The 14,418-nt window shown below is 40.0% G+C and overlaps 1 protein-coding gene across 3 annotated transcripts in view; it reads right to left on the bottom strand.

The window, feature by feature from the left end:
* Window positions 1-1,426: 1,426 nt before the first annotated feature.
* Window positions 1,427-14,418, bottom strand: part of FAXC (failed axon connections homolog, metaxin like GST domain containing) — a 78,003-nt gene continuing 65,011 nt past the window's right edge. For all 3 annotated transcript variants that reach the window (XM_070796043.1, XM_070796041.1, XM_070796042.1), the window contains one exon: window positions 1,427-10,025. In XM_070796043.1, coding sequence (XP_070652144.1) covers window positions 9,736-10,025 — 290 coding nt within the window. In that variant the 3' untranslated portion in view covers window positions 1,427-9,735. The remainder of the gene's footprint in view (window positions 10,026-14,418) is intronic.

Here is a 14,418-nt window from a genome sequence, read left to right as displayed (position 1 = left end):
AGACCGACTGTGCCATCTCCCCCGTGAAGGAAAAAGACGAAAATGTGAAAAACGGCATCATGGAATACTCGGTACAACTGGTTGCAAAATATTTCTCTTAACACTTCTGGGAGCAAAGTGTTTTGGAAAGGCAAATCACCCCCTTCATTCTAAAAGCAAGGAGCACAAAGCTTCCCTGAAGGGACAGACACCAAGCCTGAGTCCAGGACCCCCACACAGGTTCTAGAAGGGTTTGAACCCACTTAAGTTGAAAGAGTTGTAGATTTGCCCCAGAGCATTTCCAGTTGAGGTCTATGTTACTAATAACACAGACAATAAATAATAAAGGCTGAATAGTCAGGCTTTACAGGTTACCAGAGAAAGGTGATCTAAATGATAAAAAGCAAATTATTATCTCTGAATGTGGAAAGGGGGGGTTCTTTCATTATTTACCTAATAGATAGTCCCATGGTTTGAAGAGTTTGGGATTTTGTGGGGTTTGGGTTTTTTCCTGTTTTGTTTTGTTTAGGGGTGGGGGGTGATTTTAGCCATGCTGCGTGACTTTGGGGATCTCAGTTCCCTGACCAGTGTTGAACTGGGGCCACAGCAATGAAAGCCCCAAATCCTAAACACTTGACCACCAGGGAACTCCCAAGTTTGAGATATTGAATGCTACCTTGTTGTAATTTGCTCTAACAGGTAAAAAGCTAACATTTGAATAATAGTTGCTCAAATTCGTAGAACAGATTTTAAACATTCTGAATGCCTCCACCCATTCTGAAATGCCCACAGGCCCACCTCTCCTTCGCAGTTCCTTGCCAGGCATGTGTGTGAAACACTTAGTAAGATTTGTGTTTCCAAAACCTTACTGTGAATCTCTGACCCCAATATTTGACTTGAGCATCTCTTAGCCACATTACCCTAATCTACCACTTCAAGCCTCTTTTCTTATCTATAAAATAGGAATCAGAATTACTTCCCTGAACAGCTGGGAAAACTAACTGAGGCATGTTTACTTATCCAGAGGGGACTTGGTCTACCCACCAGGCTCAGCAGCCACAGTGACGGTCTTCACACGTGTTCCCCTCTGCATCTCCTTCTCTCCTCTCTGCCAGTGGGCATCAGTCCTGACAGAGCTCTGACGGGCACACTGGGCATGAAACAGGGGCAGGGGAGGAAGGACCGCATAATCCAGAGACCTGTTTTTCTACTTAAAAAACATTCATTTAAAATTCTATCAGAAAGTCATACGCCTAAAAAATTCATTACCTCCCTTCTCATTATACATGAGCCTTAAAATTAAATATTCCCCCAATCATCTAAGAGACCACCACTTAACAGTATATTAGATGCAAAAAATATCTCAGATTTTCCCCATGGGTGTAAAGTTTAAACATTCAAATTTGCAAAAGAGAAGCAAACTGGAATAAAGACATTCACAGCCAGCTATTTCATATCCATTAGTTATCATATACACATCAAATACATACAGCAATGAGACCAAATATACAGAATCTCCACATTTATATACAGTAATCAACATAGTGCACAATTCAAATCTATCTTACAATCAAGTGTACAAGTTTAAATATGGCTTTATAAACTACTAACAATAACTGTGCTAAAGGAACTCATAGGTCCAGAAGTAAACACTGGAATGCCGCCTCCATATCGAGGCCCTCGTTCAGCAAGATGCTATCCACTGTGTTTGCAAAACAGAGGGTGCGAGTCATTGTTTCCGGGCAGTGTCCACCCATCAGCCCCCAAGCAGCTGAAATGTAGGTTCAATTATACCAACATTGGCCCCTCCTATCTCAGGTATCTGAAAATAAATCTGTACATCTTCCACACATTTGGAGACACGGGGTAATAAACAAATAGAAGAAAAACAAATAATCAGTGAGGTGATGATTACCAGGAATTATCAAAACGTGCTTTTCAGATTCAGAAATTCTCAGGCATGAGAGTCAGCATTTGCATTATTGAGGTTTTTCCCTCCCTCCTTTCTTTGCTTGTTTTGCTTAAATCAGCGTACCGAGAAAATTTTCAGGAATTTAAGAGATGTACTATATCAAGTGGGCCCCAAAACAGAATTTAAAAGAGTTCTTATAAAGGTAACATCTAATTATTCACTCTTTTCTTCTAGCCAAAAATGGCTCTTAAGAATGAATGAATGAATAACCTTGATCTAAAATCATGCTTCCATGCCTATTTTACATCTACTTGCCCACCAACAATATAGACACACTCTCTAACCAACTGCTGCCTTCTACGTGCTATCTTTAAGTCCTTCTTGCCCCATACTCTAAACTCTTATCGAGTAGACTATTCCCTGTAAATTTCTATGTTTGCTATGTTTTTAATGTACATAACAAATCATTGGAGCAGTGTGTGTGAGTTTAAATAAATACCTTGCGGGGCATGCTTAGAAAGTCTTACTGATGAGGTCAATGAGCGCAGAGGTTTGGAGACCACTGCCTACATAGAGATGAGGTGGGTGTCTCCAAACATTTAAGGGTCTTCTATCAAACAAATATACAAATATACTCTGTACATTTTTTATATTAGAAAATGGAAATTCTATGTCACAAACACTTTTGAGAGACAAGAAGGAAGTTCCAGAATCAAAGGAGTGAACACACCAGGGCCACTCCTCCAGTTCCCAGGCTCAGACTCAGGTAGGACGAGAACAAGCCAGAAACTAGGACAAAGATCAAGGTTACTCCAGGGCTTGCTGCACGGGCCACTGGAATAACCACAACAGTCCTTCCCTACAGATTGCATTTATCTTTCATTTAAACCCGTAGTCCTTTGGATTGCTTTAGTAAGATGCCACCACTCAGAACACTCTCAACGTGCCTGACACTTCTCTAACACAGCCACACCGCACAATTGCTTGAAGTCCAGTATCTGTTCATCTTTCCTTTTCTCCTCCCACTCAGTGAAATTCAAACACCACCAGAGGAAGGACTTGGATCCTCATCTTTTCAACCACCACCATGGGGGGAACGTCACCCTCATCAAGGGTGGAGTTGTCAGACACTCAGCAGGATACAGATAACTAGGAAAAACACGTTTCTGATAAACATGATCCCACGAGACTGCTTACTTTAGGTGAAGTCATTTTGACAGGAGTCACACAAACATGTTGCTCCTACTGAAGCAGAGATTCCCTCCAAAATTTGAACATTATCTCTAGTCTTATTGCTAAAAAAAAAATTCAGATATAATTTGTTAAAGATAAAAATACAATCATTTGGACATGGTTGATGTTTTAATAAGCCAAACATGATCTCTTATTGGGGGATAGAAACAAGTATGAGAGAAGACTTCCAATTCTGAACAACTATTAAAGGGAACAGTCTATAGATTGTAGTATTTTTTAAGGGAGGGAGGTAGTAAGTACCCAAAGCATTACTCCTTTCTAGCCTCGAATTATATCACATTCCCTCTGCTATCTGTTTAGCCACTGCTGATTAACTTGACAATTTAGGAGCTAACTCCTACTGTTTTCAAACCCATGGGGTAACTTTTTTTTAATACTAAAGAAGGTCTAAATTATACTAATAAATCAAAGTTACTCTATTCTAGAGCTAAAAGTAAAAAATAAAAAAGGGAGGGGAAAGATGCTTGCCAATGGGGGATGGGAGGTGAATTAGTCACTTTTAGTAATACTACTTTTCATAAAATGAAATAGCATCATAAATATATATCACTCTATAGCTAGTGAATTGTTTCAAAATATTTAAAGCTGTAATTAGGGACAAGAGCAGCTGAAAAATATTTAAGAAGAACATTATAACAGTAATCAAGTTAATTGCTGAAATTATTTGTGTATGGAACACCTAAGTACTGTACCAATGTTTGGTTCTAGATAACTTGTCTCCCCATGGAAATGGTCAAGAGTATTGGTGCTGGCTGGACCATATTCATAAGCTGTTTTATTATTGCAATGGTCCCCTTTATTTGTCTACAAATTTGATAATTAGGGGCAATAATCCACCTGACATTTGAGCATCCAAATGGTCTAGCCAGCAGCAGAAGTTTCAGAGAGCTTTGGTCTGGGGACAAAGTCCCTGTTTGGCCAGAGCCAGAATGGTTAAGGAGGTCATACTGTCAGCCCCAAAACAGTGAGTTGCTTCCTTTTACAGAGAATGTTTTCAGTATTCTCTGTAACCTTTAAGGGGCAAGGCCAATGTGTTGCTGGTTCCAGTTACCTTAAAGATTAAGTGCCTTAATTACCTTTAAGATATTCTTTAAAGTCAGGGACTAAAAACCTAAAAAAATGAAAAAAATCCCACATCCATTTGCATTTACTCCTGGCACTAGCAAGCGTTCTGCCATCCAGAGGAGCCTCCTGCTCACACACCAAGGGGTCCTTTTGAACTTTGCAAATTGCATCCAGACCATCAAAAGTAAATGAATAAAAGTCAAGCATGCCACAGTCACAGGCAATCGATCCTGGACCTGTTAGAAATGGGTTGCCAGAGTTCCGCATTTAGACTCAAGAAATATTTGTCATTGAATGTACTTATATCAGTCCTTGTTCTTCTTAAATAGCACTGCATAGACAGGAGAACAAAGGATCCTGGGTAATAGCCAAGAGCAATGAAAATAGTCTCACCCGTTAACAAAAAAAAAAAAAAGAGGAAGAGGAGGAGAGGAAAGAGGGAGAGGATGGGGGAGATGAAGAAGGAGAAGGGAAAGAAAACGAAGAGGAGGAAAAGCCTGAGTTGTTTCCTATCAACAAAAGGCACCATCCTTTTATTGAAAATACACTCAACAACTGTTCAATTAATTAATTAATGCAGAAAAACCTGATTGTGCAGAACTTATTCCTATAAGGAAAAATCCAGCTTCTTCTCTAGTACCTTAAGCCACAGACCAGTCAGCTTATCCATGCAGAAGTGGTGCGTTTCAGGGCTGAAGTGAAGCCCCTGTCCCTGAACTGATTTTGCAAAATCAACATTTTGGGTGGTCAGAAGGTAGATGACAATGATGATGACAACAAAATCCTTTCACTTTCAAAATGCCAAACTTGTCAGAAGAAGGATATTTTCTCAATCAGTGTGAAGCACCTCTTCTTCCTTCCCTGTCACAGAGCACTCTCCATGTGGATAACGATACAGATTACTTGTGCTTGCACCTCCCATTCTAATTTATCTCCTGTCTGGCTGGGATAAAATCAAGCAAGAATGAACACTGAATTTTAAAGGCTGTGAATTTTAAAGGCTGTTTTTCAAACAAGGTTTCTTCAGCTGTGGTCCATGAACCCCCTAAGGAATCCACAGGTAGTTTCAAGACATTTCTACATCTCCTGAACTTACATGCAAAATTTCATATATCTCCATATTTTTCTGGGACTAGGGCATAGGACTTGCATTAGATTATCAATGGAGACACAAAAATTAAAAAACCACTGTGTGTGTGCTCAGTCGTATCCAACTCTGTGCAAACTCATGGACTCTAGCCCACCAGGTTCCTCTGTCCATGTGACTTTCCCAGCAACAATACTGGAGTAGGCTGCCATTTCCTCCTCCAGGGGATTTTCCCAAGCCAGGGATTGAATCCACATCTCCTGGGTCTCCTGCATTGTAGGAAGACTCTTTACTGCTGAGCCACCAAGGAAGCCCAATATCTTTCTAGAGTATGACCCTCTTCCTGGGAATCCCTTCTCCTATGCAACCTTCAGGGAAGGAAGTGATGGGAGCTGTGTTTCTAGAGGAAGTGGGAGTTACAATAAGCTGAGACCTCGTCCTGCAGAATTGACAAGGTTGGGCCATGTGAGGTGTGTGAGCCAAAGGAGAGGAAGTGCAGGCATTTCAGGAGAGGAGCTGCCATGAATGGAGGCACAGAGCAGAGCACGTGAGGCATGTCTAGGCAACAGCAAATGGACCAGCCTGGATCCACTGGATGGCTTACATGGAGGAGCCCTGGCAAACAAGATGAATAAAAATTGTGGACACCAGGCCCAAAGGAATACCTCATCCTAGAGCAATACAGTGCCTTATGGGGGTTTTGAGAAATATTAATCTAAGATGATGGGTAGAATGGATCAGGGAAGTGGCGATGCATGTAAAAGAGATTATCACAGAAGCTTAGGCAAAAGAGAATACCTAAAACCAGGACGCCACATCTGTTCACCACTCTATATCCAGTGTGGATTCCAGGGCCAGGCTTAGGGTAAGGGGCTATCAACTCATCAGTGAGTAACTAAATACCTAGTGAGAGATCACATGGGCACGGATTCCTTAAAAGATCTAATCCAAGAACAAGGGTCTTGGTAACTTAAATGTCCATCTTGGTGACATTCACAGAGCACAAGCAGCACTTTGTACAGAGTAGATACCGAACAAAGATCCCTTGAACTGACCAGGGTAAAGAGATACAGGGGACAAAACTGAAAGATTTCGAGCACTCTCTGAGAGGCTGGGATGAGCTGGTTCTACAAACATGGAGTGAGTGCTCAGGGAGGTGGTTTTAAAAATAATCCAAGTCAAGGTGATGTAATGGCAACAACTCTGTAAGGCAAGGTGAAAGACCTCAGTTCTGGGCCTGCCCTTCAAATAAATATGGCTTTCCAGAGCAAATCCACCACCCAGCTATCCATGTCTATGAGTCTATACTTTCTCTCGAGTAATCTGGGCAAGACTCCCACAGCTACAATCCTTAACACCTCCTTTCCTTGAACCCTAGTTGTTTCACAAACACATATCCTCATACCTCAGTACACACAAGTAGGGCTCATGTTCTAGTTCAAAGTCTGGTTCTAATTCTAGTTCAAGTCCATTTGTTCTAAGTCTGTGATCAGTCAGTTGGGCAGCCCATCACCTTGGTAGCATTAATATTCACAAATCATGATGTTATAAAAAAATGGGAACCTCTGGCAAGACAGTTTACCTCTGCATAAATTTAAATCATCCTTGTTATCTACTCTGACATATGCAAGGCAAAGTATAATTCGGCTGCTCCTTCATCCAGACAAGTGGAGATGAGGGTGGGGTGGGGCAAAGGGAAGTAGAGAAAAAGACAGAATTTAATTTTTACAATGAAAGGTTAAAAAGAACAGGTAGCCCCCAGGTCTTCTGGCCATCCAAAAGCATCTCTTAGCATTAAAGATCACACTTCCTTAAGTTATCTTCCAATAAAAAAGAAATACAGAACTTGAACAAGAGAGTCAGATGACCAAAACATCCCCTAATTTCTTGTTATTTTTCTTATAAGTAGCACCTGTTCATCAAATAGGAGAACAGTTCAATCTGGGCAGCCTAAGAATGAAACATATAAAATTAAAGCCCACCTAATCAAGACTGCGTAAGTCACCCACATCACTGTGGGTTTTGTCTTGGTCATTATTTTTCCATAACCCACTTTGGGAAAGTAAAGCCTGGGTATATTCTGGGGTTCCTAATCAAGTTATACCTACAAAATGCTGAGTACCCAAACATGAGGGGTCGGGCAGTACTCAGGACTCAGCCCCCGTGGGAGGCACCTGGAGAGAATGAATGAAGGTTTCACATATTTAATATTGGTTCTCCATGGATGTGCCCTCCAAGTAATACACAATAAAAAATATGTGACCCCACATACTCATAACTTAAACCTTCTTGTCATGAAGATACAGTATACTTTGTGCTATACAGGAAGAATAAATTATAGACAAAATTTCAAACACAACTCTTTTCCGCTGAAGATGGGGAAAGGGCAACTCAGTCTTAGCAGAGCTAGGTCCAGAGTCTGTCGACTCCATTCACATTTTCAGGCCAGGACTTTCCCTGTCACACAGAACTACCACCAGTTGGTCTTGGAATGCATTTGCGAAAGAGATAAGAGGTGGGTAATCCTGGAAATGATACTGGAAACAAGATAGGCTTATCCATTCATATATCTTCCAACACATTCTCGTTAGGCAGCAAACAGTCCCCTCAAAGATGAAGGGTTTGATAAGATACTAACAACTGAGTTTTATGTGGAATAAAAATCTTTAGCTTAGAGTGTTTCAGCACTTCTTCCCAGTTATACATTGCTTAAACGGTAAATCACCTCAAAAACTCTCTCCCATTACATCTTTGTGAATCCACAGCATTCTAGGACTGTTTTGCCAAAACTATATTCAGTCTTTTTCAAATAAAGTATATGAACTTCTCAGAAGTTGCTGTCTTTTAAGAAGTTCCTTTTTAACCCCATTAGGAATAGCCCTTCCCCAGGCAGTTGTGGTCAGAAGCCCAGATCCACAGCCATCGCCCTAGGATCTTCACCCCATATTTCACTGGAAAATGTTCTAAGTCAACCAAAACCATGTCTTCAGAGATAGAGTGCCTTAGTCAACACTGGAGAGGGAAAGAGAGGACAGGAAGGGGAGGGGACATCCTTAAGAAACATTAAGATTCTCCTCAGCATTGCCTTCCCCTCACTGGACAAGGGCCGAGAAGACCAGAAAAGTTGCATTAATAAAAACTGCATAGAGTCTACACGGCACAAAGTGCTTTGCTACCATTTACAACGATCTTCTTCCTGCTTCATCTTTTCAGTACATCTTGCAAAGTTTGTTTTCAAAAAAGACATTACAAGTTGGCGAGCTTCTGCTTAAAAAAAAATCAATCAAATCCTTTCCCCTTCACTTCTATTAAATAGATCTTATTCCTGAGCTTTATACCCTCCAGGTAATCCAAACATAGGCAACTTAACACTCCGGAATCAACAAAGGACAGCTTTCCAGTGTGAGTTCAGACAACAAAAGAGACTTCTCTGCAAATATACAGTAGAGTTGAAGACTGTTTGTAGCTGTTGATGATCTGTAAAAATATTTCCAAGGTTCTTTCAACGAAAGGTTTCAACTCAAGCAAGATCACAAAGAGGATGATGAGCGCGTCCTAACTGTGCCTTGGTGTGTATTCCATCGGCTCGGCTTGGGCGAGTGACCGTGGCTGCTGTTGCCTGAATGTGGAATTCCTCCGCCCGCCGATCTTCACACGCACGAAGCACATTAAAGAATAAAATGTGTTTATGTCACACCTCTTCCTAGAGGTTGAAAGCGCCAAATGTTACCACATGAATCCTCACAACACCCCTGTGAGGTAGGTAGGTGGAGACTATTGTCACCCCCACTTTACAGGTGGGGGAAATGAGGCACACAAGAATTAAGGGACTTGCCCAGAATCACACAGCTAGTCACTGGCAGGGCTTAGGATAAAACCAGTACTGGCTAGCACCTAGCACAGTGCTCTGCACATAGTAGGTGTTCACTGAATATCTATGGGTTTTATTTGACTTATATTTCAACATACAATATACACACAGAAAATACAAGTGGCCACCAAAGAACATTTATCTCCTGCATTCCTTCTGATGACATCACTCATGACTTTGAATCCTACTGGATGAAGGATGTTCAAGGATCCATCTCACACCTAAACCCTCAGGTTGCAGGGGATCAACGTATAAGCAGTCTGTGGACAACCCGCACTTGCACTGCTCTACCACACAATGTTAGTTTTCTAATGAAAACAAAAATGGATTTCAGGAACCATGCTGACTTTTTTATTTTTTTGCCTCTTTGTTTTAAATGGAGCCATTGGAATGGTTCTGTGTCTTGTTTGTACAAAAAAGAAATAAGGCTGCTCTACTCCAGTTAGCTTGTGAGAACTGTGCCAAGCACGAAGATCTCCTCCCAGCTCAATGGGATTTCTGCCTGGGAAACTGGACTGACCCCAGGGAGTGGCAGCTCCAACAGAGGAGGGTCAGCGAGGCTGCCCATCACTTGCACTGTTCATGGTCTGTGTAGTCATCCATGTCCACATCAGAGTCAAAGAGCGAGTGTCCAGTGAAATCTGTGTCTGGGGTTCTGGAAAAACTGTTCTCTGCTCCCTCGTCTTCAAAGGTCTCTGTCCTTGAGTAAAAGCTGAAATCCAGCAGGGGTGTGTGTGTTTTGCTCCCGTCACTGCTCTCCTCTGACTCATAGATGGTGTTGTCATCATCATGGTGCCACTCAGGCCAGAATTTTCTCCTTATCCTCTCACAGTACATAGCGAGATTGATCAGCTCACCTGCAGGGTGGTAAGGAAAGCAAGGGTTAGTTCTCAGAAGCAACCATCTACCAGCCACTTGGCTTTCTGGGCAACTCAGAAGAACTGTGTAGGGTAGGCATGAACAATGCTTTTCCACAGAGGCACTGTTCAAATGTTTAGATTTTATACACAGAAGAAAGGTGAGTGGGAAAAAATAAATTCAGTGAGTGGGCTGGATGAAATTCAGGGGTGAGTCCTAGGATGGTGAGGAGTGAGCAGGGTAGCTGATTCAAAATGGCAGCTAAACTACCCATCGTTTGGCTTTGTGAAACATTTTATTATTTTATGTTTGCATGTCAAGAAAACTAGTGCCTCAGCCGGTTCATCTCTAAATTAATTTATAGTCCATGAAAACACACCAACTGTTAGTTGGACTAAGTCAGCCAGAAGTGATCATTCATTCCACAAATATTTGTAGTGTTGTTACAGGCTGCTGTGCCAAGTAGTTGGAAAAAAAAATTGGTTAGGAAGCAAATTTTGCCCTGAATCATCCATAAAATAGATAACTCAGAACTGTCTTTATGGATGAACATGCCTGCAAGCACATTTAGTAAAACAGAGATTGTTTAATTTTTTAAGTAAAATTCAACACTACACCCATGATTGGGTTCTTGCTTGGTCACCAGGTTACTTCTTTCTACTGTCAATCAAAGGAACACTTTCATTAACTTGCTAAATTTATCCAGGCATTCGTCTGAAACATGACACAGTATTTGGCTTTCATTTCCTAATTTCAAATGCAAACTGCAAAAAGAGAGTGAGTTTTTGCCTTTGAGCCACCAGATGGCAACACTGCTCAATAAGCATATAATTTGTCACTAACTCTTACAGGATTTTATTGCCCTAATAGTCTTTGGATGTTTATTTTTTTTTAATTATATAAACACTCACTTACTGTGTAGGTAATCCATGTTTTATTTCAGAAAATTAGAAAATACAGGTAAGCAAAAAATAAAAGAATTACCAATAATCCCATTTGTCATGACATTTTCATTTATGCTGTTCTTGAAATTTAAGTTTATTTATATATACATGTGGGCTTCCCTTGTGGCTTAGCTTGTAAAGAATTTGCCTTCAGTGCAGGAGACCTGGGTTGGGAAGATACCCTGGAGAAGGGAAAAGCTACCCAACTCCAGTATTCTGGCCTGGAGAATTCCATGGACTCTATAGTCCATGGGGTCACAAAGAGTCAGACATGAGTGAGTGACTTTCACTTTTCACATATATATATATTTACATATATTTACATTTACAATGTAGCATTTACTACATATTGTTTCCTATGCTACTTTTTAAAAAATTTTTATTTATTTATTTTTGGCTGTGCTGGGTCTTCCCTACTGCCCGTGAGCTTTTCCTAGTTTCCCATGCTACTTTTTTCACTTAACAACATATGATGAAAACCTTTTAATTTTACTCTATGACCACCTTGATAATTGTATTCTACTTCATTATATAGATGTACCACAGTTTCATTTTACTTCAGCTCCCTATTATAGCCATTTAGGCTGTATCTATATTAATAGCTTTATCGGTTACAGTAACTACTCTATCTCATTTTCTATCAAAGAAGATAATATATATTCATTTTGGAAAATCCTAAGTCTGTATATAGAAATGGTATAAATATATATAATACACACACACACACACACATATAAAGAAGAAAACAAAAGCATCAATAATCACACCAATGCAAGGTAATGATAATTAACATTTTGGTGTTTCTTTCAGTATTTTTTCAATTTATGTATTGTCATTATTATCATTAGTTGTCACTTCCTGTAACATTGTAAACATTTTCCCACTAAAGTTTTTCAAAACTTTGACTGCTGTTCTGCTTAAATAAACCCATCCCCTACAAAACATAAGGCAAATCCCCCTGCCTCATGGATCCTGTAAACTATTGGATTTGTACATGGTTCACCATGTTCAGTCTTCTCAGATCAAAATAGTTCGACTCACGCTTCTGAGTCCATTCTGATTGCCCCCAACTTGAAGACCTATGAGCTCAGGAGCCAGAAGCCGAGAAGCCCACATCACTGCTCCTTTTGGAAAGACACATGCACATTTTTCACCTATTTTCTCCCTCAGGGAAGCAGTTGTGAAGATGCTTTATCTGGTATTGCTGGCGACCAAAAATTAGATAAAGATGAGGAAGCGGCAGCAAGGGGCCACTGGGGTGGAGGATATCAGAGATGAACTGGGGTCACTTCACAGCTGGGGACCACCTCTTTGCCTCAGTCAAGTCCATTCCCAGAAAGCCAGAACCTAGGTACAAAGTGCACAGAATCCAGATGATAAATGACTGTCTGCACGCCTTCTGTGGCTATCCTCTCTACAGCCCTTTTCTTTACCTTTCATCCAAGAGAGTTGCCCCCCTTCATGACTATGTTTCATTAGAACCTTTTCAATCAGGAACAATAAAAATTAATAATAATAAAAATAGCAAACATGTATATAGGCCTTACTGTGTACCGGGCAATACTTGAAGTGCTTTATTTACTACTGAATTCATATTAACTCCCATCCCTAGTCCTGGCACCAATCCTATGAGAGAGGAGCTATTACTATGTGCATTTATGATAGGAAAACTGAATCAACAAAGAAATTAATTAACTTGCCTGAAGTCACACAGCTAGACAGTGGCAGAGCCAGGATTCAAACAAAAGCAGTCCCCAGACTCCAAGCCCTCCACCAAGACTTGACCTTGCCTCTCTCCTGATGAGCTGACAGCCTGGCCTGGGAATTCATAGCTTCCAACTACCTATCACAGATTATTTTTCAGTAATTCTTTCTAGAGTCTCAAGAATTATGAGAGGGCAGGTGTTGTCACTCAAAGACAATGGGTTGTCATGAAGAAGCAATCATTCTATCATGCCGTTAAGAAATGGTCTGCTTCGATAAGCAAAGACTGGGAGCTCACATGCCCATCCTCATATCCTGGCCCTGATAAAAAGAGTGAAGCAAAGAGTGAAAATTTACACTTCAATTCTCCCTTTATCTGGATTTGCCAATCCCTTCTTATGCATAGACCCTCTACCAGCAGATCCACTCAACATGCTACCAGCCAAAAAGAATGAAAAAAGTCAGCAGAGAAACAGGTTATGTGTGTAGTGTGTGTGTGATATGCTCATGTTAACATAAATGCCTATATTGAAGATGTAAACTTTGTGAAATAATTTTTTAAAACAGGAGGTTTTTTTCTCAAAGAGTACTCAACAAACAGATAATGTCACCTATCAGGCTGGTAAGAATTAAAGCTTGATACCATCCAATGTGGAGAGTCAGACATTGTACAACATGGTTGGTGGAAGTATAAATTGTTAAAAGCTTTTCAGGAAAGTAATGTGATGTTACCTATTGAAATTTTAAATGCACTTGTGTGTTGGCTCAGGACTCTGCTTTTAGTACTCTCTTCTACTCTTGCCTGGAAAATCCCATGGACAGAGGAGCCTGGAAAGTTGCAGGCCACGGGGTCGCAAAGAGTCAGACACAACTGAGCGACTTCACATTTCACTTTCACTTTCTACTAAAATAAAAGCATCAGTATGTAAAGACAGATGCACATGGATGTTGAATGTAGTATTATGTCAATGAAGAGAAAGAAAACAAAGATGGAAACAGCCTGAATATCCAATAAGGATTGACTGATATTTGTTATATCAATCCTATAGAATATTGTACAGCTATTAAAACAATAAATATTCTATTTAGCAAAAAAAATTATAAAGTAATATGTATAACATAATTCCATTTGGTTTTAAAATAATATAAAAACAGCTATATATATGTATGTAAATTTGTATATGAAAAATAAAAAGTACAGAAGGGTTCACTTCAAATCCCTAATCTTGGTTTTCTATGGGAGTGATTTTGGACATCTGTGCCTTTATTTTTCATACACAAATTTACATACCTGTATATAACTGTCTTTTTTATTTTATTATTTTAAAATTAAACAGTGGAATTGCACTATACACATTATAATCTTTTCACTAAATAGAATACTATATCTTTTTAATAGCTGCACAATATTCTATAGGAAGGTGGTGCTAATGGTTGAGAATCTGCCTGCCAATGCAGGAGACATGAGACATGAGTTCAGTCCCTAGGTGGAGAAAATCCCCTGAAGGAGGGCATGGGCTATAGTCCATGGGGTTGCACAGAGTCAGACATGACTGAAGCAATCTTAGCACACACACACAATATAGGTGAGGAGATGATAAACCTTTTAAAACACACCTGCCTAATTCAACTTATTGTGACAATTGTGTATTTTTAACTTAAAAATCCAATAAAATAAATTAGTAAAATGACTAATGAGTGGTTATTAATATTTTCAGAAAACTGGAGAGGTTATTTATCAGAA

Source organism: Bos indicus, chromosome 9 (assembly GCF_029378745.1).
Source record: "Bos indicus isolate NIAB-ARS_2022 breed Sahiwal x Tharparkar chromosome 9, NIAB-ARS_B.indTharparkar_mat_pri_1.0, whole genome shotgun sequence".
Classification (NCBI taxonomy): domain Eukaryota; kingdom Metazoa; phylum Chordata; class Mammalia; order Artiodactyla; family Bovidae; genus Bos; species Bos indicus.
Note: the sequence above shows the minus strand (reverse complement) of the source record. Positions and strands in the feature narration are given on the sequence as shown.